Source organism: Lissotriton vulgaris, chromosome 1_1 (assembly GCF_964263255.1).
Source record: "Lissotriton vulgaris chromosome 1_1, aLisVul1.2, whole genome shotgun sequence".
Lineage (NCBI taxonomy): Eukaryota > Metazoa > Chordata > Amphibia > Caudata > Salamandridae > Lissotriton > Lissotriton vulgaris.
Genome location: NC_141685.1, coordinates 816,286,222 through 816,309,857, shown reverse-complemented (window position 1 = coordinate 816,309,857; position 23,636 = coordinate 816,286,222). Strand labels below are relative to the sequence as shown.

Sequence of the window (23,636 nt, the reverse complement as noted above, 5' to 3'; positions counted from 1 at the left end):
CTTCTTTTTTCCGCGCCAGCAAGCGCAGATCCAGAAAAAGCAGTACTTCTTAGTCATTTTATGACTAACTTTTTCGATCCTTTTTGGGTCCTTTTTCGAGTCGGTAGACTCTGTGCCGGTAGGGATGCCCTGGTCCAAGCCCTATGCTGACTGTAACCGTCTGATGGTGGTTACCATTCCCCACTGTCGGTGTCTGTATTGCCTTGGGGCCGACCACGACAATAAGTCGTGCCCCGACTGCCGGGCCTTGACGTCGAAGGCTAGGCGGGAGCGGTCCCGTAAGCGCCTCGAGCTCCGGCAGTCGGCTCGCGCCGTTCACGGTTCAGGTCGAGGAGGTCGAAGGACCGGTCGTGGGGCCACAGTCATCGCAGCTCAGCGAGTCGACACCATTCGTCGGGCTCCAAGTCCTCAGGTAAGAGGCACAAGAAGTCGAAAAGACGACATCGCTCTTCCGACTCCCCCCGACGCTCGCACTAGGCTGCCGGGGGTTCGGGCAAAACCGCCCACGCGGCTCCGCCGGAGCCGCAGGCACCGCAACCAGCTCCATACCCGCCGGTCCCTGGGCTGAACGTGATGCCGGAGGAGATCAATGCCTTCCTCATGGCCATGAGGTTGCTCTCTCCTCCGTCGGGTCCCGCTGTGGTGCCTTCGGACCTCGCGGCCCCGACTGGGAGCCCAAGTTGGCCCTGGTGCTTCAGCCCCGGTGCCGTCGGGTGCTTCTGCCCCGACGCCACAGGGCCCCACCGGATCAGGGTCACCGCTGGTCGACCTGACGACCCCTCCGCCGGCGCCGCCCCCCACGGTGTCTCTCCTGACACTGTCCCCAGACAACATCTCCGGTCCCTCACTCAGTCTGGATCCGGCGTTAGACCGGCGTCGCTATTAGACGCTGAGAGAAGAGCAATTCTTCTATGATCCGGTCCCATTCTTTGTACCTGACTATCAGGAGATGGGAGACTAGGAGGATTGGGAGGGGTCTGAGGACCCTCTGGCATGAGAGTGCCAGTCGTATCAGGACTGGGCAGTGGATCTAGGGGAGGCCAGTGGTTCGGACACTTCGCCCGACACTGGCTTTGTCTCCCCTCCAACTGTGGCTACGGAGGAGGGGGCTGCTTACAGCATGGTGCTGACGAGGGCTGCCAAGGCCTTGGGTCTTGAGCTCCCTGTCGCGGCCGTGAGGACTAACCTCCTCACCGAGGTCCTTAAACTGCAGGCAAGCTCTTCGGAGCCTCTACTGCCATTTAATGAGGCCCTTACGGACGTTCTGTTGGGCACTTAGTCCAGGCCCGCTACAGGTCCCCTTGTAGATTGGAACGTGGCCTGCCCCGGGCGACCCTAGCTTCCTGTCCACCCACCCCACCCCAAGAGCCTGGTTTTCCAGGCCTCTAACTCCCTGACCGCATTCCCGACTGCTCCACCTGATCGGGAATCCAAAAGGTATGAGTAGTTCGGTAAGAAGCTGTTCTCCTCACTTAGTTTGGGGTTGCGGTCGGTCAACACCGCTTGCCTTTTGGGCCGTTATACCCACTCTCTGTGGAACACGGTCGCGGACGTGCTGCCAGCTTGCCCGGAGGAGGCCCGGGTCAAACTCGCTCAAGCCCTTGCCGAAGGGCGGGATGCAGCACGGTACTCTGTCCGATGTGGGCTGAATACCACGGACTCGCTGAGTAGGGCGATTTCCACGACGGTGGCGGTTCGCCGCCAAGCCTGTCTGAGGTCCGCCAACTTTTCGGCTGATGTCCAGAATTCCCTCATGGACATGCCGTTTAATGGCCGTCGCCTCTTTGGCGACAAGGCAGACAGTGCGCTTGAGCGTTTCAAGGACTCCAGGGCTATGGCCATGTCCTTGGGCCTGTCGGGTCAGCGCAAGCAAATTTCTGCCTTTCGCTCCTTTCGTGGCCAAGGAAGGGGCGCCCCCTCATGTCCTGCCAGCCACGGGCCACAGACTAACATCCAGCACGGCGGCGGACGTGGTAACCTCCATGGCGGTGCCAGGGGACAGCGGCGAGGCCAGTCCACATCCACCCCTGCAGCATCCGCCTCAAAGCCTTCCTAGTCCGAACTTTCAGGCCCATTCGACGCCAGTGGGGGGCATGGTTCGCCATCACCTCCTCCACTTGCGCTCCATCACATCGGACATGAGGTTGCTGCACATCGTCAGAAGGGGCTACTCCCTCCCCTTCGAGGCGACTCCTCCAGCCATGCCACCGCAGTACCACCGCGTGTCGGGGGATCACTTGCAACTTCTGCAAGAGGAAGTTACGGCCCTCTTGGCCAAGGGGGTCATCGAGCACGTTCCTGGGCCAGAAGTAGGGTGTGGTTGTTACTCCCACTACTTTCTGTTTCCCAAGAAGGGCAAAGGGGGCCTACACCCTATCTGACTTTGGCTCAGTTCTTAGCTGCCCTAGACCCAGAAGACTGGATGGTAGCGTTGGACTTGCAGGACCCATATTTTCACATCCCCGTCCTGCCAACGCACCGGCGTTACCTGCGGTTCACGGTAGGCCGCGAGCACTTCCAGTTTACCGTGCTCCCCTTTGGCCTTACCAGCGCCCCTCGGGTGTTCACGAAAGTGATGGCGGTGGTCGCAGCTCATCTGCGCAGATTAGGGGTGTCAGTCTTCCCCTATCTCGATGACTGGTTGTTGAAGGGGTCAGACAGTCGTCAGCCACCTCCAGACTACTGCCGACCTCCGGCACCTGCTGGGGTTCTCCATCAATGTGCCGAAGTCGTTCCTGTGTCCCTCTCAAAACCTCCTCTTCTTTGCAGCGGTTCTGGATTCGGCGCAGTTTCGGGTTTATCCTCCCGAACAGCGGGTTCGGGATATTCGGGCTCTGATTCCAATCTTTCAGCCTTTATCCCTAGTGTCGGTCAGGTTGACGCTGCGGCTTCTGGGGCTGATGGCCTCCTGCATCCTTCTGGTGCATCACGCCAGGTGGCGGATGCGGGCTCCGCAGTGGGACCTGAAGTTTCAGTGGGCCCAGCATCAGGGCAACCTGTCCGATCATGTCTTGATCTCGGAGGGCACTGCAAAACAACTGCAGTGGTGGCTCACGGACCGCGATTGGGTCAGCAGCAGATCCCTCTACCTACCCCAACTGAAGCACGTAGTAGTGACGGATGCGTCCCTCCTGAGCTGGGGGGGCCACATGGGAGAGGCGGAGATCAGAGGATATCAACCTTCTGGAGCTGCGGGCGATCCGACTTGCACTGAAGGCATTCCTTCCCTCTGCCCGGGGGAAGTGTAGTGCAGGTGTTCACAGACAACACCACTGCCATGTGGTACTGCAACAAACAGGGCGGGGTGGGGTCGTGGACCCTTTGTCAGGAGGCTCTGTGCCTCTGGCAATGGCTGGAACACCAGGGTGTCACCCTGGTGATTAAACACCTGGCAGGTTCCCTGAAAGCCAGGGCGGACGAACTCAGCCGCCGGTGCATGATGGATCACAAATGGGATTCTGAACTCTGACGTGGCGCAAGGCCTCTTTCAGGGATGGGGAGAGCCTTGGTTAGATCTATTCGCCACCGAAGAGAACGCGCAATGTCATCAGTTCTGCGCGTTGGAATTTCCAAGGCGGCACTCGCTCGGAGACAATTTCGTCGCGAGTGGAGCTGCGGTCTACTGTACGCCTTTCCGCCTATACCACTTCTGCCCAGAGTGCTGAAGATCAGGCGCGTTCAGGCCCAAGTCATTCTTGTGGCTCCGGACTGGGCACGAAGGTAATGGTATCCCACGCTACTCAGCATGTCAGTCGATCCCCCGATTCGTCTGCCTCTTCAGGAGGACCTTATGTTGCAGCAGCAGGGGAGGGTCCTCAACCCGAATCTGTCCAGTCTCCACCTCCATGTATGGAGATTGAGCGGCGACAGTTGAGGCCATTTGACTTGCCTCCTGAAGTCTATGATGTGATTCTGGCAGCCAAGCGTCCCTCCACAAAATCAATATACGCCTGCAGGGGGAACAAATTTGTGGCATGGTGCACAGCAAAGGCTGTGGAACCCCTTTCTGCCCCCCTTTCATAGGTTCTCCTCTTTCTTCTTTCTCTTGCCCAGTAGGGCTCTGCTCTGGGCACTATCAAAGGCTACCTCTCTGCCATTTCAGCCTTCTTGAGGCTTCCTGACCAGCCTTCTCTTTTCAAGTCCCCTGTTATAAATAGATTCTTGAAGGGCATCACTCACATGTTTCCTCCTGTTCTTTTCGTGATGCCTCAGTAGGACTTGAACCTTGTTCTGACTTATTTGATGTGCGCTCCTTTCGAGCCACTTCATAATTGCCCTCTTAGTCTTCTAACTCTTAAGACTGCATTCCTTGTTGCCATCACCTCTGCCAGGAGAGTGAGTGAGCTCCAGGCTCTTTCTTCTCAACCTCCTTTCCTCTTTGTCTATCCGGACAAAGTTGTCTTGAGAACGCGTCCCTCTTTCCTCCCCAAAGTAGTCACAGCCTTCCACATCTGGCAGTCCATCACCTTGCCCACCTTTTTCCGCCGCCACATCCCTCAAAAGAGGAAGAGAGGCTCCATCGTCTAGACCCAAAACGTGCACTCTCATTCTATCTGGACAGCACACGCCAGTTCCGGGTGGACGACCAGCACTTTGTTGGTTACGTGGGCACTAAGAAGGGACGGGCGATGCACAAACAAACCATTTCTCAGTGGATTGTTTTGTGCATAAAGGCTTGTTATTCACTGGCTAAAAAGGAGCCTCCTGTGGGGCTGCGTGCCCATTCCACTCGGGCCACGGCTGCTACTACTGCCCTGGGTCGGGGAGTCCCCTTGCAGGACATCTGTCAGGCGGCTACGTGGGCCTCACTGCACACGTTCGCTAGACACTACTGCCTGGACAGCCAAGTCCGGAGAGATGGCTTTTTCGACAGTTCTGTTCCCAAGGACTTTCTGGTGTGAACATTGGTTCGCAGACCCACCACCACGGTTGATATTGCTGGGGTATCTATTCTAAGGTAAGGAATCTAACACCAACCTGTTTCTTTCAGATGCACAAGTTACTTACCTTCGGTAAGGATATATCTGTAAGAAACAGTAGTTAGTGTCGATTCCTTACCGCCCCACCCATCCTCCCCGTTCTGCGAACCGATATCTAGGGTTAAGGTTCTTCCCTTTGAGGGCCCTAGTTTCATGGCACCAGTTTCGGTTTTTATCATGGCTCTGCGTTTCTGGCGCGGAAAAGCTGTGTATAAGAACTGATGTCAGTGTGCATGGGCGGCGTCTAAGTACTCCGACGTCATCCCGGTGCCAACGACGCCTGACGCGGAGCCGCAGACGACACCTACCGACGCGCAGTGGTTCTGCTACGCAAAACTTTCCAGATCCAGTCTGACGCCTGGGGATATTCTAAGGTAAGGAATCTAACACTAACTACTGATTCTTACAGATATATCGTCGCCGAAGGTAAGTAACTTGGACATCAAGACTAGCAGCACCTACCTTGGTGTTATCAATCTCGGTGGGTAGAGCTTTAGACCCTCCCATCCCAGATACTACACTCTTATTCTTACCCTGCTTTGATACCTGATGACTAGCTTTAGGGGCGCTCCGTACTTTCCTTTTCTTGGTTTGGTCATCTCCTTCAGAGGCTTGTGATAACTTTTGCTGCTGAGTACGCATGTTCAAGGGGGAGGATGGGGATGAACAGGACGTGTTGACCACCGGGCAAAAATTAGGGGTACCCAGCTGTGAGCTACCTACAATCCCAGGAGAAGTTTGGGGGCTCATGGCTGAGGTAGCTGGTGACGCTGGAACTGGGACATGCGCTATGGAGGGACGTAATGGATCCAATGAAAGCCTCCATTCTGTTAACTCAATTTCATGTATTAACACTGATTCAGCCAGTGAGAGGAAGGCGTCTAGGGTCCCCACCACTCCTGGCCCTGCCCCCCCCTTTGCGAGTAGCTTTACTTATATCCACGAAATAATGATCTGAGCAGTTTACAATGTAAATTATTAGCTTTAATATCAGCACAGTCCCTCAACCAGTCAATCCCTATAGCATAGGTGGAAGGCCCCCCTTATTTCCAAGTCCATTTACACAGGCTTACTTGGGGTTCCGATGACAATGCTGGAGGGGTGGCCCAGCCCAGCCTCCTCCGGCTCCTGACGGTTGCGGACGGGCCCGCCCTTGGCCCGGGCATGCCAGCGCGCGTCCCGTGCTGCGGGAGCCCTCAAGCGGCTTTAAAGCTCCTCCTGGCGCTTCTCCGTGACGACAATAGCGTGCGCTGCAGAGGGGGGGGGGGGCTGGGACTTGAAGCCTCCAGTGGCCACGTCTCCCCTAGGTTGTTTGCGGCAGCAGCGTTGGAGCAGAGGCAGCGTTGCAGTCCCCTCAGACTGGATCAGGTTAGTGAGGCAGGTAAAACGGACCAGCAGCAGCAATTCAGAGTAGAAAAGGGTCGTATTTATCAGTTTTGAGTGTCCTAGCAGAGTTTGTTCGAGAGAGACCTTATTATAACTGATGATCCGAATCCAGCTTGGGAGCCAACGAAAGACAGGGGAGGTGTAGGTAGGTTTTACACGGGAACCTTTTGGAAAAAATAAATGTACTCTATGGACACTGGGTTTGAAAAACCCCTAGAAAGAAAAGTACCACAGGATATTTCAAACCTCTAGTATCTGCTGATCAGCAACACCCTCATGTCCCTTGTACACTGTAAGAAAACAGGGCTTTTTGCAGATGTCCCCCCACTTTTTGTTCCCTTTTGGACTACTGAATGCTGGTTTTTGACTCCGACAGTGCTCTGAAGCCTACTAACCAGGCTCCAGTGCCAGCGCTCTTTCCCTAAAACTGTTGTGTGAATTGGCATTCCCAATTCACAGATACTTTACCGCCCTTATTATTCCCTAGTTAGTATATGGTACCAGGGGTACCCAGGGCCTAGGAGGCACAGGGGTCCCCAGGGCTGCAGCACGGTTTTGTGCCACCCTGGAAGACCCAGGTAAACTACTGACAGGCTTGCCTTTGCAGACTGCAGGAGCAGTGCAAGCTGTTTGAACTCAACTGTGCCCTCACCATGTGTGGTTCAGTCAAATGCACTGCTTTTGGTATGTCAGTTACACCTAGAGATGGCCTCCTGTGCCCATGAGGCAGGGTGCAGTATATTAAGAGTGTAGATATGTAAGTGCACACTTATATATCTCTATTGTGTCTTTACCATTAAAGCACACTATAAGTGATGTGCAGTCCATAGGATAACATGGAACTTGCCCCCTGGCAGACCCGGGTTGCTAGCTCCCTTAAGGTAACACCTAAATATTTCAAGTTTGGTGGCGAACAACATGGCGTTTCTCCCCTAACATGCATCCGGTGTCATGGGTAGACTGGCATGCACACAGGTGGCACCTTAGATGTTGCCTACCGACTGCCCCAGGTTCACTCTGCTTTGGCTGACCAGCCCACACTTTCCAACACCTGCAAGAGAGGATTCCGATGAACTGCCAGGCAGTGTGCTCACTCCCAGGAGTCTGGAACAAAGTCTTGGCAGGAAGTGAGGTCACCCCTGCCCCAACACCTCCTCACCAGCAGGCTAGTGAAGTGACACATCAGAGCTGTGAGCTTCAAAGGCTGAACAGCCTCTAATATGCACCTGGGCTGTCCCTCTGAAGTGGACACAGCACTCCCCTTGTCCCAGGCTCGCTTGCACACGGGCCAGGGGGAAATTAGGTATGCAGAAGATGTACACCGCCAGGAAGGCTGACTACATCTCCAGGTTGAGCAGCCTGATCTGTACACATAAAATAGAACTCTACCATCTTTAGGTGGGCAGATATATGTTGTGATCTCCTCAGGGGCGAATTATCTGCAGGGACTAGCGGCCCATTGCCTACTAGCTTCCACACTCCTAAATATAGGATTTAAGGCCCCCCCCCCCCCATGACTGAACCTCAGATCTGAACAACTTACTTCGAGAAAGGACCAAGAGGAGACCTGTGTCACCCACTTCACCAAAGCAAAAGACGGATACAGTGCTCTAGGCAACTGAACTGGAAATGAGTAAACTACCCTCGTCCAAAACTCTACATCCCTGGCAGAGGGATCCCTGTAGAAGCCAGAAGCACCCTCAGACTCCCTTAGACTAGTGGGACAAGTCCCCTGCAAGCTGCAGGTAAAACAACACTTAGGAACCAAAGAATTGCTGGCCATTGGGCCCTCCGAGGGATCGTCCAAGCACAGATGGTGTAGTGCATTGTCAGAGTTGTAGTCCAGCCTTCCCTGAAGTTTCAAGCTGCTACTGCTCTCCCCTGGACCTCCAGACATTTAAGTTACTTTTTTTTACTTTTACTGCTACCAAGTTGTGTGTTGGTCGCCAGTCCGGTAACCGACCCCTTAACTCGACGCTGCATTAAGTGGTCATTCCACAGCACTTGCGACATCAGCAATGACCTCAATCAGGTGTTTTTGCATTTTCTTTTCAGCAGCACTGTGGCAGTGGTAAAAAGCAGCTTTACTTTGGGTCCCATTCAGCACCACAGACAGTCAGGACAACTCTGCCATCCGACTCCACAGGCTAGGTAAAATTGAACTGACTGTTAAGACCTAGTCATGGGACCCGCACCATGTTTACTTTTCAAGGATACACGGCAACCTGACCCCTAAGTGACGGATTGTCACTAGTAGTTTTTGCCATTAATCGCAATGATGAAATCTCACCTGTATTTTAATGCTTGGTTTTATATTGCTTTGAAAATCCATAACTTCATTTATATGTATGCTACTAGCCTCTACTATGTACACACATAGTAGAGGCTTTAGTAGTGTGGAGAATACTCTGAGTAACTGATACTCCTACCTAAACTCTCCATAAATTGGAGACCTGTTCTTTCAAAATTGTGATGCACATTCACACTGTCTACCTTTTTAATTTGTGACCACCAGGGGGAGAGGAGAGAAGGTAAAAATAAGGACATTCTTCAGTAATCTTAAATAAAAACAATGTGTTTAACAAAAATGCGAAATATTTTCCTGGTCGCTAGCTTCATTTCAGTAATTATTTTAAAAACACATTTGATTTCTTCTTTGACAGCAAATTGTTTAGTTTAATTTTTAAATGAGGCATTTAAAAAAGATTTAATATAAATGTGTATATATTTATGTTTAAAAGTGAGCTCTGTGCTCACTTTTGCACTTGCTCTGGTGTTGTAAGCAAACCTCAGCTAGGCCTACTTAGTGCAAGGGGTTTGCCCTTCTCAGCACGGAGTCCTCAGACTATAGGAAGAAGTTGGCAATTAAACTGGAAAATACAAAAGCTAAATTTATTAAACCTTTAATGGTGGTACTACAGTCCACACAACACCCTTCAGTATTGTATCAAGTAGCACACCGAACTAAAGCACATGGCCCCTTTTATACACAATGAGGGGGCTCAAAAGACATAGACCCTAATGCGCATGTCTGGACCTGCTGGAAGCGGGGAATGATAAATATAGCCTGTTGCTGAGCAGACTTCAGGCGCAGTTAACAAGGAGGTAGGACAAAGCACATGGCGATGTGTGGCATACAAAATGGCTGTTTGCAAATACAAAATGGAGTCGGTACATTTGTTACGATAATGGTCAAACACAGCATGTCTTCTGCTAATGCTTAACCTAATCGCTGTTGATTTACAACACTGGCACGGTCCAAAGTTAACCATGTACTGGGAAGAAACGCTGAACGATATTGATGCATTCTACGACTACCCACCTTCGAGATTCATATTGTATATAATCCACCGGGTTAGACAAATTTATATACCCACCTATGCCACCAGGATAAAAAGATAATAACAATCCTCCTTTGTGCAGCCAAACAGGCAATCCTGGGAGCTCAGGACACAAACGGGATACCCAATTGCAAACAATGGCTTCAAAGATATGGGACATATTGGGTATAAAAAAGATCTCCAAGGCACAAAAACAAATATGGAAAGATTTAGAAAAGCTATAGGAGCTATGCCTGGCACTTTTAGCAACCAAATTTAACAAACTTGCCTGCCTCAAGTATCTTAAAAGTCGGCAACTGTCAGCCCAAAGGAGGTAGAGACATAGAAATCAGATTTGAATGGGGATGGAGGTCTGACTCTGCTGACAAAAGGAACTATCCTATGAACACATACCCCGGGGGTAATATTAGCTCAGTCTGAGAGTGGCGTGGAGGTGAGGGGGCTGGAGGGACAGGAGAAGTTAGACTGCTTCTGTTTATTTTTTTTTATACTCCAGTTTTTTTTCTGCCGGGTAACAGGATGTAGGCAGGTGTTTGTGTAGAGTTACCTGAATGTGGGCTGGACAACTGTGTGCTTTATTTTTGTTTTTTCTATAGCACTACTTCAGGTGGTGTTTGGGCGCTTTCCAATGAAACAGCAATTACTTATTATTGGAACATATGTGTACAAGTCACATAGAATTTATCGGTCTGTTGAACGTTAAAAATAGGGGGTTGGAGAGCAGAGGATGCGAAAGTTAATGATGAAGAACAAGGATATCATTAGGATTACAAGCAACTTTTAATTCTCATAGTACTGTGTCTTTATAGACATACAATTCTAATTACTGATGAATCAAGCGTCTACAGTCTAATCCTATTTATATCATTCACATAATCTAGGCGACACCAGGTTGTTGGAAGGATATACAAATTTCAAAAAGTGTACTCCAGAGTTCAAAAAGCCCCATAATAAATAAATAAATTGCCCTCAGCACTCGGGCAGAATCAACACAAGATAGTGACCCAAGACTTTCATTGTTGAAGGCTCCCTGTCGTGAACAGTAGTGTTTCAAGAGCTTGAAAATTTCGTTCCTGCCATTAGTTTGCTATTTTACACTCCATACTCATAATGATAAATTAATTGGTAGTTTAGCTTATCTTTATGCCTATTGTTAGTGAAGCATACATTTTGTTTGTAACATTGAATGGGTTTGCTTGACCTCCAGAAACATGTGTATTCCAGTGCGGCCTGCTTTTCTATACTGATTTTGTTTAGCTTTTCAAACTCCGTACTCTATTGTATTAGCGTGATTTTCTTATCTATCAGGCGTAGCATGCGGCCTGATGGTTTTAACATATACAGCACATTGAGACAAATTAAATATCTTTTAGGCTGCAAGCTCTGTGGATGCTGAAGATGGCTTACGATTCATGCAAGAAATGATTGAACTGTCCAGCCAGCAACAAAAGGAGCAACAGCTGCCTCCTCGTGCAGTTCAAATTGTCTCTCACCCTTTTTTTGGGAGAGTAGTATTGTCTGCGGGACCAGCACAGTTTGGAATGGACCTGTCCAAATATTTAATGGGGGTATGTAGAAGTATGTGTAATGTTTATAAAGTTCTGTTGCTGAGAAAACGCAATTCTGCGTTAGGAGCACTCCTAAACCTTGTAAGAAAGAGCCTTTATTTATGAGATGTAATGTGAATGTTAATATTTTCCAATGCATTGTACAGGTTCACTTCCCAGTACAGATCAACGCAAATACAGACACTTTCTGAACTACTAAGCACAAGCTAGTTGGCAGTGTTAAAATGAGAAATGGCAGTATAATTGATTTTACTGTAAATTGATGAATGTTTTATATGTTGCTGAGTACAGACCTAAAATCTGTTTAGCTTTATATTAATCACCCTTTGATCCAACGTTTTCCTCCCTGGACTTCAGCAAGCCCCATCTTCTGGTCTCATTAAGTGTGTGAGTTGTGTTTAGCAGATTACTGGGATTTTCATCCTAAAACTGGCAAATGTCACCAATTGACACTGGCTGACAACGGGGTAAGAGCTCTCTGTTCAGGTCTTGGGTGGACTACTGGCAGTGATGATCCTCCTAGTAAGACCATGTATTGTCTTATCCCAATCAGGACTCCTCTCACTGCGATATCTGTAAGGCCTTCTCTTCAAATAGACTTAAGGACCAAGAAAGGAAACTGGCTCTTTGTTTGCTGAAAAGAAACCAAATTCTCCTTTCCAGGGAGTATGATCACTTCTCTCTGGAATATTATACCTGCATCTAGCTCTTCCAAATAATCTGAAAAACCCTTCTTCCAAAAGCACACTAGAAAAGGGCGAAGAACAAACTGTGCAGAAAACTGAATTAAATATCCAGCACTTCTGACATCCAGTCAGACTTGGCACCGAAATTCTTGAAAACCAAATAATTACTGTTGACCAGAAAGGCCCTGTCGTCAACTTGCACCTCCTCCATGAACTCTATTGGTAGTGCCCTGTCACCGAATGCAAAGTCCATCTCACTATAACTACCTTGATAACAACTGGTAACAGATGTTGTACACAGCTTCTAGTCTACGCATTTGGACATGTGCTATATTGCTGAATTTATTCACAGGTAGAATGTCATAAGGAGTATGACTATCAGTCTCACAACTTCACAGGCTGCCCGATTATGATCGTCTTACCCATGGTGTCCATACAGGGTTCCAGCTATGATGCAGGTCCCTGTTGCATTAATGACTGTTGCAGCACATGAAGGACACATTCCAGAGGTTGCATTCGCAGCAGCCTCTGCCACCATCTACACCAATGCTACCTCCTCCTCCCTGGATGCTACCACCTCTTCTGCCACGACCTCTGCAAAACAAGAGACCTCTGCGTGCGCCCAGTATGCCAGATAAAGTTTTGTGCCCTGGCCCATTGATACCTATGCACATGGTGCAATTTAGCACATCTGACTATACGTTTGATAAGGACGAAGGCAGACATTTTGGGGAAGTGCATGATGATGATGGTGATGATGGACATGAGTGGAGGGCTTCATTCCTAATAATGATTGCAGCAAATTGCCTTTAAAACCTGACTTGTATCCGTATGACAAATGCCACTTTCGCACCCTGATAGAAACCGCAGTAAAAAAAATGACCTTCCAACTGCTTCCTTTATAGCAACAATATTACGTGACTTCAAGGGAAAGCCTCAGAAAAACACAATATCTATTCCAATCCTTGGTTTCACCCGGTCGGATGGTCTGAGATTAATGCATACACATTCCAGGCTCTAGTACATCACCTGGAAAAGGACAGGCCACCAGAATCTGTGCAATCTTGCTTGACTGGTCACCCAAAGCATGACGCCATCAGTGTAGCAGCAACCCAGCACAGATCAGAAAGCTCCGTCACTCCAGTTTCTGCTGCTCCAGACGGATGGAATGTAGATGCACAGGCTATGTAGGCCCAAATCTGTTTTGTAGCTGCAATATCCATTGAAAGCTGCGAATTCCTAGGTCTTCATGGAAGGATATGAATGCAAGATGTGGCATGACATTTCACCTCTTATCAACCTTGTACGAGAGGACAGAAGGGAAGAGTTTAGTACCCATTATAACGGAGTGTACAGATGCTTTATCTGCCATCTTAGACGTTGCAGTGTGTTTGCAATGCAAGTTTCCTTCAACTAGTTGGGGCAGCAGTTTGCATAGGCATGGAGGACTTCAGTCAACTTTGTTACATGAAGGAAATCAAAACAAAAACTTTAGACACTGCAGAGCATCAAGATGGAAAGAAAGGAATGCTCCCCAAGGACTTTACAGTTCATTTGCCCCCCCCCACCCCTTTTCACTCATTTCCGTGGCTCAGAGACCTCAGCCTTGCTGGGAAGCTTCTCTCAATAAGGAGGCTAAGAAAACCTTACTTTTGTCCAAGACATGCGGGCTACGGCCAAAGGTACTCCTGATGAAGAGATCTGCTCCAAGGTTATGGCAGAAAATTGGCAAGGAGAGGACCCCCCCCCCCCCAAAACACACATCCATGATGCCTGAACAACCAGGCGAGAGCTTCGCTTAAGAAAGCTGCTTCAGGTTCTTTCTGTTCAAGGAAAAAATGAGGGCAGTGGTGGTCATGTGTATCTGAGAAAATTGAACAAATTCCTGAAAAATAATAATTCTGTGGTCTTCCATAATGCCTATTCTCATACCCAGATACATTCAGATCACAGGCAAAACCTAAGATTTTCAGTGGCAAGGCTGCATTATTAAGTCCTAGTGCCTTCATTTGGACTGAAGTCTGTACCCAGGACCTTTACTAAGAGCATGGCAACATTTGCTGCTTTCCTTTGAAGACAAGGTAACCTATTATATCCATACTTGGATGACTGTCTTGTAAAGGCACTATCAAAGAAAGAGGACTGTGCTTCCACAGCAGCCCGCATCAGCCTGCTGTAGGCATTAAGACTGACCTTGAACACTGAAGTCTTCCATTAATCCTGTGAAAAGTTTGCGATTCCTAGGGGCTATTCTGCATAATCAATTGGGAAGGCTGCCCTCTTGAGCAAAAGAGTAACAAGGGGCCCGATGTAGGTAATTCCTATTTACCTACTCTTAAATACCGATTCGGTATTTAAGAGTAGGTAAATAGGAAGGGGGCAGATGTAGGTAATTCTTATTTTATAATTATTTTATAATTACCGAATCGGTATTTCCTATTGATTCCTATGGGCCTTGAAGCCCATAGGAATCAATGGGAAACACCGATTCGGTATTTACCGAATCGGTAAATACCGAATCCTGCAAGGGTGAACGGGGTGTCACTTTGACACCCTGTAGCACCCCAATTTCAGGCTTGTGTGCCATGTGGCACACATACATGCCCTAAGGGCATGTCTGTGTGTCACATGGCACAGGTGTACATGCACAGATGTGCATGTACACCTGAATTCGGTATTTTACCACCCAATTGTATTGGGTGATAAAATACCGAATTCTGAAGGCCTGTAGCACTGTAAACAGTGCTACCTACATCTGGGATTTACCGAATCGGTAAAATTACCGATTCGGTATTTTACAGAATCGGTAAATTTACCGATTCTGTAAATTTACAGATTCTGTAAAATAATGGCCCCTACATCTCAATCACCAAATACCGGTCGGTAAGGGCCGAATTTGGCCGTTACCGACCGGTATTGGGTGACCTACATCGGGCCCAAGATGCCTAGCCATGGCAAAGGCGTTTTGCTCAAAGCAGTCAGTGGCTATCAGGATATGCAGATCCCGCTTATGTGTCATGTCATCTTAGATCAGACTGTTTCCATGCTGCAGGCTTCGGATGTGACTTATTTGGTAGAAGCTGGATCTTCAGTTGAAACGGGTGACTAGTTCACAGAACGATTCAGAAAAGGGGGTGGTGATGAACAGAGTGTCTGAATTAAGCAGACCACTCTTACCCAGTCCAAAGATCAGGGATTGATCCATCACTGTTTTTTTAGCTCACTGCACCATCCCAGCTCAGAACCTGGCTACATGCAAATTAGTCTGTTCCTGTTCCAGTGCATGATGGGAACAGGGCAAACCAAACTACCAAGCCAATTCTTATACTGGGAAGGAAACAAGCTTCCGGGGACCGGTTTCTGGCATTTCAGCCGTCGTCGGCCCGGCTTGCTTGAATCCTGATGGTGCAATGAGCAAGGGACTCACATCTGAGTATACCCTTCCACGCTTATGGTGGACAAAATTATCAGAAAAGGGGGTGGTGATGAACGGAGTGTCTGAATTAAGAAGACCACTCTTACCCAGTCCAAAGATCAGGGCTTGATCCAACACCGTTTTTTAGCTCACTGCACCATCCCAGCTCAGAACCTGGCTACATGCAAATTAGTCTGTCCCTGGCCCAGTGCATCATGGGAACAGGGCAGACCAGACTACCAAGCCAATTCTTATACTGGGAAGGAAACAAGCTTCCGGGGACCGGTTTCTGGCATTTCAGCCTTCTTCGGCCCGGCTTGCTTGAATCCTGATGGTGCAATGAGCAAGGGACTCCCATCTGAGTATACCCTTCCACGCTTATGGTGGACAAAATGATTCAGAAAAGGGGGTGGTGATGAACAGAGTGTCTGAATTAAGCAGACCACTCTTACCCAGTCCAAAGATCAGGGCTTGATCCAACACCGTTTTTTAGCTCACTGCACCATCCCAGCTCAGAACTTGGCTACATGCAAATTAGTTTGTCCCTGGCCCAGTGCATCATGGGAACAGGGCAGACCAGACTACCAAGCCAATTCTTATACTGGGAAGGAAACAAGCTTCCGGGGACCGGTTTCTGGCATTTCAGCCGTCTTCGGCCCGGCTTGCTTTAATCCTGATGGTGCAATGAGCAAGGGACTCCCATCTGAGTATACCCTTCCACGCTTATGGTGGACAAAATGATTCAGAAAAGGGGGTGGTGATGAACAGAGTGTCTGAATTAAGCAGACCACTCCTACCCAGTCCAAAGATCAGAGCTTGATCCAACACCGTTTTTTAGCTCACTGCACCATCCCAGCTCAGAACCTGGCTACATGCAAATTAGTTTGTCCCTGGCCCAGTGCATCATGGGAACAGGGCAGACCAGACTACCAAGCCAATTCTTATACTGGGAAGGAAACAAGCTTCCGGGGACCTGTTTCTGGCATTTCAGCCGTCTTCGGCCCGGCTTGCTTTAATCCTGATGGTGCAATGAGCAAGGGACTCCCATCTGAGTATACCCTTCCACGCTTATGGTGGACAAAATGATTCAGAAAAGGGGGTGGTGATGAACAGAGTGTCTGAATTAAGCAGACCACTCTTACCCAGTCCAAAGATCAGGGCTTGATCCAACACCGTTTTTTAGCTCACTGCACCATTGCAGCTCAGAACCTGGCTACATGCAAATTAGTCTGTCCCTGGCCCAGTGCATCATGGGAACAGGGCAGACCAGACTACCAAGCCAATTCTTATACTGGGAAGGAAACAAGCTTCCCAGTAAACAGTGCTACCTACATCTGGGATTTACCGAATCGGTAAAATTACCGATTCGGTATTTTACAGAATCGGTAAATTTACAGATTCTGTAAAATAATGGCCCCTACATCTCAATCACCAAATACCGGTCGGTAAGGGCCGAATTCGGCCGTTACCGACCGGTATTTGGTGACCTACATCGGGCCCAAGATGCCTAGCCATGGCAAAGGCATTTTGCTCAAAACAGTCAGTGGCTATCAGGATATGCAGATCCCGCTTATGTGTCATGTCATCTTAGATCAGACTGATTCCATGCTGCAGGCTTCGGATGTGACTTATTTGGTAGAAGCTGGATCTTCAGTTGAAACGGGTGACTAGTTCACAGAACAACACAGTGAAATTAACCAGACAGCTCGAACAAGCTTGCTGTCAGGAAAGTTCCTTCAAACCTGAGAGGAGGTATTCTGTTCCAGTCTTCAACAAACAGGATAATCGAGACAACAGATGTGTTACTGGAAGGATACGATGCACACATGCAAGAGCTGTTCACAAGAGGCCGCATTTCCGAGGGAAGAGATAGAACTCCACAAACATTCTGGATACATGCCATCAGACTAAGTCACCAGTTGTTCTTTCCGAGATAAGCAAATCAAGCTGTCTTGATCCAGATGGATTTCGATATACTACATCCCAGAGTAGGGAAGAGCGAGGTCCTTTTCTCTGTCAGAAGACGCACAGATGCTGTAGGACTGAGACGACATCAGTAAGGTGAACATTGCAGTCTAATATCTTCCAGGATGCCAAGTTTGAGGCAGATGTAATCTGTCAAGCATTATCAGGTTTCCTCAAGTGGGAACTCTACCACAGCCATGTTTTAACAGTGGAATCAGTCAAATTATAGATCTGTTCACCACCCTGGGAAATAAGAAATATAAGCATTATACCAGCAGGATTCATCAACTTGAGTCCAAGCAATGTTCTTTCAATGACATAAAAGAATATCTTTGCATACTTTTTCCCTCCTTTACCCTCATTCCCAGAGTACTGAGGAAGTTGACAGTAGATCACTGTACCAAAATTCTGAGTGCCTGATCATGGTACCGTGGATGAGGTTAGGCGCAGCAGCCAGGGTGACTGACTCTGGAACCCTGGGGCTCACGGTTCGATTGCCAGTGGCAGATCAGCATAGCCCAGCACCATGTGACTGGGCAATAGCTCGCTTAATCTTCCTGACGGCCCCCAGCGCCTTGACACCTTCGGGTAATTGTTTGCGTTTACAAATACTGGACATTTACATTAATTTTTTCTTTACTTCGAATCCATCCATAAAGCATACCTGAAATCACTTTTGTGGACGCCCACATATTTGTGGCGTGTATAGCTGTAGATGCACATGCTGTACATACTCCTGGCATCTAGTGTTGGGTCTGGAATTGTGCAAATTGTTTTTCATCAATGAAGTCTTCGAGTCATGGTCATAGTTACTCCACCTATTGCTGGTAATGCACTTGGGCATCGGCTGAATTGTTAGATTGCCTTTGTTTTTTTCCCCACCTCCTGGTTCAGACATGTTCTCACACAGCTCCGGGTCGAAGCCTCGCAGTGTAGACGCTGGGCCTGTTGGGATCCTGCAGGTTGACCAGATGCTTGAAAAGATAAAGGAGGACAATGATACGGCAAAGGATGTGGAAGAGCTACAAACACTTCTACCTGTGTTTCCTTTCGTCAGTCTTAGCACCACAGAGGTTCCAAGACTGTCTCACCTGAGTCAGTCACCTCTTTTCAAGGAAAGAAAACACATTCGACTCCTCCCCGGTGCTACTGCAGAGGGGGTTACAAGGCTATAACTCTATGGGCAGAGCCAGCACTGGAGCTGCTGAGAGGTTCTGCCTTGACACAGCAGTGACCTAGTTGTGATCTCTAAATCCTCAAACCCCCCCATATCCCCCTAAAAAACAACACTGGTCTGTGGAAGACTACAGTGGTTTCTGTCCTGTTGGGATTCAATCACCTCAGATCAAGGGTCCTATACATAATATTCAAGGGTTGCTGTTTAGAGCTCACAAACACTCCACCAATCATCCCTTTCCACAATCACACACACTCCTCAAAAAGGAAGTAGAGACACTTATTTGCAAAGGGGCCATAGAGCTCAATTTTTCATTCCCAAGAAGGATGTGAGCATCAGACCCGAAATCTACCTCAGGTGCTCAACAAATACATCCTGTCAGAGCACTTCCACATGTTAACTCCAGCATGTCATTCCTCTACTACAGCACGGCGACTTCTTGACCACCCTCGACCTAGAGCATGCCTTCTTCCACATCCCGATCTACCCTGCACATCGCCTGTTCCTCTGCTTCATGGTAAATGTCCAGCATTATCAAATTCAAAGTGCTGCCCTTTGGGGTCACGACAGCCCCCAGGGTGTTCACAAAGTGTCTTGCCGTGCTAGCCGCTCATCTTGGGAGCAATGGCATCCATGTCTTCCCTTACATAGATGACTGGCTGATCAAGAGTGCAACAGAAAAGCAGTGCATGGTTCACACCTAGACCACCATAGAGCTTCTGTATTGTCTAGGGTTCACTATCAATATTACTAAATCCTGTCTCCAGTGCCTTCAAACCCAACCCTTCTTAGGGGTGGTACTCAACTCTGTCGCTGAGAAAGCCAACTCTAGTACTGCAAGGGTGCAAGCTTTCCAGTTACCGCTCCCCCTTTTTCAGCCAGGCGTTCCAGTAACAGTGAGGCTAGTCATACACCACCTCGGCACGATGTCCTCTTGTCTTGACATAGTTCACCATGCCAGGTTACTAATGTCCCCATAGCAGGAGTGCCTAGCTGCACAGTGGTCACAATTACAGGGTCTAGTGTTATGGGGCCACACATCACTCTCTGCAGTGTTGGAACAGCAACAACCTGTTGCAAGGTCCAGCCCTTTCGTGACCAAGTACCCCTGGTAACCATCACATCTGATGCTTCCCTCACAGGGTGGGGTGAGGCTCACTTACAGGATGACCATTCAAGGAATGTGGACACCCCAACAACACGATCTCCACATGAACTACCTGGAGCTGATGGCCATCCAGCTAGCCCTCAAGGTGTTCCCTTGTCACATCGAGCATGAGATAGTCCTCATTCGCATAGATAAGATGACCAACATGCTCCACCTGCTGAAGCAGGGCAGCACAGTTGTCTGGGTTAGCTCAGAACATTTGATGGTGCGCATTCCATCACAATCTCTCTGTACTGCCAGGAGCTGACAATGATTTTGGAGACCTGCTCAGCACAATGCAGCAACAAGTCCACAAGTAGGAACTACACACAAATCCTAATCCTGTACTTACATCATTGGGGATTTCCTCAGGTAGACCTCATTGTATTGTAATTGCATTTATATAACGCTTACTACCTCTGATGAGGCATCGAATTGTTTTTTCGGCGGGTACACACTACTCTGGGACCCATAGAGGATTAGTGTTGAATTAGTATAGTGAAACATAAGTGTTGGATAGGTTACTCAGTTATTTGAATTCGGAAGGATAGCAGAAGGATAGCAGGGGGAAACAAGCATTGGAAATGCAATAGGTCTCGCAGCATTAGAGTTAGTGCTTTTAGAATTGTTTATGGGTTTTTTTTGTAAATCTTTAGCATTTTTGTTTCCTGTAGCCAATGCTAAAGAATTACAAATAAAAAAAGCCATAAACATTTCTAAAAGCTCTAACTCAAATGCTCCGAGACCTATTGCACTGTGTGAGGGTGAGGGGTTGAGGGTGAGTGAGGGTGAGTGAGAGTGAGTGAGGGGTTGAGGGTGAGGGGTTGAGGGTGAGTGAGAGTGAGGGTGAGTGAGGGTGAGTGAGGGTGAGGGTGAGTGAGGGTGAGGGGTTGATGTTGAGGGTGAGTGAGGGGTTGAGGGTGAGTGAGGGGTTGAGGGTGAGTTAGGGTGAGGGGTTGAGGGTGAGTTAGGGTGAGGGGTTGAGGGTGAGTGAGGGTGAGGGTGAGGGGTTGAGGGTGAGTGAGGATGAGTGAGAGTGAGGGTGAGTGAGGGGTTGAGGGTGAGGGGTTGAGGGTGAGTGAGGGTGAGTGATGGTGAGGGGTTGAGGGTGAGTGAGTGAGGGTGAGTGAGGGGTTGAGGGTGAGTGAGGGTGAGGGGTTGAGGGTGAGGGGTTGAGGGTGAGGGGTTTAGGGTGAGTGAGGGTGAGAGGGTGAGTGAGGGTGAGGGGTTGAGGGTGAGTGAGGTTGAGGGGTTGAGGGTGAGGGGGTGAGGGTGAGTGAGGAGTGAGAGTGAGGGTGAGTGAGGGGTTGAGGGTGAGTGAGGGTGAGGGGTTGAGGGTGAGTGAGGGGTTGAGGGTGAGTGAGGGTGAGGGGTTGAGGGTGAGTGAGGGTTCAAATCGGTTTTTGGGGGGTAGCTTTGAAATCAGTAGTCTTCGATCTGAACCGGGAGGGTTGGAATGTAAGGTGTCTGGCAGTGGATTAATGAGTCATGACCTGTATTTAAGACCATCCGCCTCGATATCCGGCGAGACGAGATTTACTCGTACAACCGTGGGCTTCTGAGCAGAGCTTCGGGCATAGACACTTTGTTTTTAAAATAAATTAAACACTGCTCTTAGTCCCAAGTCAGACACTCTATCACTGACGCTTTGGGAGCTTACAGGATTATTGCCCCAGCTACCATGTCAGCGAGGGAACGAGAGAAGCACCGGGAAGCCAGCAGCTCCCAGTGCACTACAGGAGGCCTCGCTGCGGTGAGTTAATCGACCTCTATACAAGAACGCCCAATGCCCTCCCGCATGCCAGAGTCCACAGGGCCATTCGTCAGGAAGTGGTGCGTGGCAGCGCAGACCTCAGCGTGCGCCGGCCCTGTGCGGCTGGGTCGTTCTTTCCTGATAATCAAGGGTCAGTTCCGGGGCAGCTAGAGAGAGACCTCTTCCGCTGCAGAAAGGTTGGCTGGCCCACCTTTTTTGGGGCGGGTTATGTGTTTTCTAACCAATGGCAGGGTAAACTGGAAAATACAGCCACAAAGACTCTCCAAGCTCCGCCTATCATCCTGTCAATCTGTTTAACACCAGTTTTCCGATAATCTTCTCTTGTTTTGGAAATTGAAGTTTAATAGAAATGGACTTAAAGTAGAGACGCCCGGATGTTTGTGATCTTCATTTTGAAGTTTTCAGGTAAGGCTTACATGCAGGAACATTCCGCCTGGATCCGGAAAGTTAATGCGTAGGATGTTATCGCTAACCGATTGAGTAAACGGAGGGTAAGTGAGGTACAGGAGAGCTAGGGATTTAGAAATACCGAAGACATACGTCGGATAGAAAAGTGTGCCAATTTGGAACAGGAGGCAGAGTTGCAGCAGAGGTTGGGGAGGCGTTGTAGAGAAGTCACGGCAGAGAGAGCAATACAGGGCACATGCATACTTAATGTGGCAGGGAGGAAAGAGGCACTGATTCAGGTCTGTGATTCGGAAAGAGTGACTGACTGCAACAAGATCGTAAATGTTGATGTTAGGCAGGTGGCAAACATGGTAGCTTAGGGCAGGGGAGGGGGCGGAGCGGGGAGAGGGAACAGATGGAGCGAAGGCTGATAAAGGGAGGGGGGAGGAGAAATGCGACACGGCGGGCAGGGGAGGGGGCGGAGCGGGGAGAGGGAACAGACGGAGGGAAGGCAGATAAGGGGAGGGGGAGGAGAAATGCGACACGGCGGGCAGGGGAGGGGGCGGAGCGGGAGCCTAGTGCGGCTGAGGGAACTGATGTGCACGCGCTTTTAAGCTCAATGCGCATGCGCATTGAGCTTAAAAGTCACGGGCACTGCAAGGAATCGCCACGATTCCTTGCAAGTTGGATAAAGAGTGGATAAGCCCCCATAGTCTCGCTTGCTCGATGCGCATGCGCATCGACAGGCGAGACCTAAAAAGGTTGGTATTTATATACCCCTGATGGGGTGTTGAAGTGCTTTTTTTTTTGGGAGAGTAGTCCGTTACTCCGGAAACCCGTAAAGGATTAGTGGTGAATTAGTATGGTGAAATATGAAAGTAATTTGAGTGGTGGATATTAGTCGGTTATCTGGAGTGAAACCGTTAGCGGAGGGCTAGAAGGGGAAAAAAGGTTTGCATTCATGTAGCACCTGTTACCCCTGATGGGTGTTGAAGCGCTTTTCTGGCGAGTAGCATGCTACTCCAGAACCCATAAAGGATTAGGGTTGAAAATTAGTATAGTGATATATGAAGTTGAAAGGGTTGAAAATTAGTATTAGTATAGTGATATATGAAGTAATTTAAGTGATGGATATGTTATTCAGTTATTTTGATATAGAAGGGTAGTTGGCGGGATAGAAGAGGGAAAGAGATTTGTATTTATCTAGCGCTTGCTAACCCTGATGGGGTTTTGAAGCACTTTTTTGGCGAGTAGCACTCTACTCTGGAACCCATAAGGATTAGTGTTCAATTAGTATGGTGAAACATGAAAGTAATTTGAGTGGTGTATATGTTAGTCAGTTATTTGGATTGAGAAGGGTTGGGGAGGGGTAGAAAAGGAAAAAAGGTTTATAGAGTGATTACAAAGGTACAATACAGGATTAGTATAGTGTAGGCACTAGTCTGTGACAAATTAACATTTTCGTATAAGTAGGACGTTCAGCAATGACTAACCGCATTCCCGATCGGGGTCGTATGCTCATGCTCAGTGATACTTCATCTTTCTCCTAAGTAATATCCAGCCACAATCCCACATCGGATCAGTGCCCCATCGATCAATTATGTCTCAACTCTCTTATGACCCATGGAAACACACCAAAGTCATCTCTCTTTTTAAACATCCCTCGCTTGACGCAGGGGCTGCAGGGGAACCAGAGGAGCAGTGAGGCTGCAGGGAGATCCGAGAAGCACTGAGGCTGCAAAGAGTTCAGAGGAGCACTGAGGCTGCAGGGAGCTCAGAGGATCAGAGGGGCACAGAGGTTGTAGGGGGCT

The 23,636-nt window shown here is 48.9% G+C and overlaps 1 protein-coding gene across 1 annotated transcript in view; it reads left to right on the top strand.

Moving 5' to 3' along the window:
* Positions 1–23,636, top strand: part of EDEM3 (ER degradation enhancing alpha-mannosidase like protein 3) — a 570,354-nt gene that overhangs the window by 451,560 nt on the left and 95,158 nt on the right. Inside the window, exon 17 of the mRNA XM_086957104.1 lies at positions 11,080–11,274. Within this exon, the coding sequence (XP_086813230.1) occupies positions 11,080–11,274 (195 nt within the window). The remainder of the gene's footprint in view (positions 1–11,079; positions 11,275–23,636) is intronic.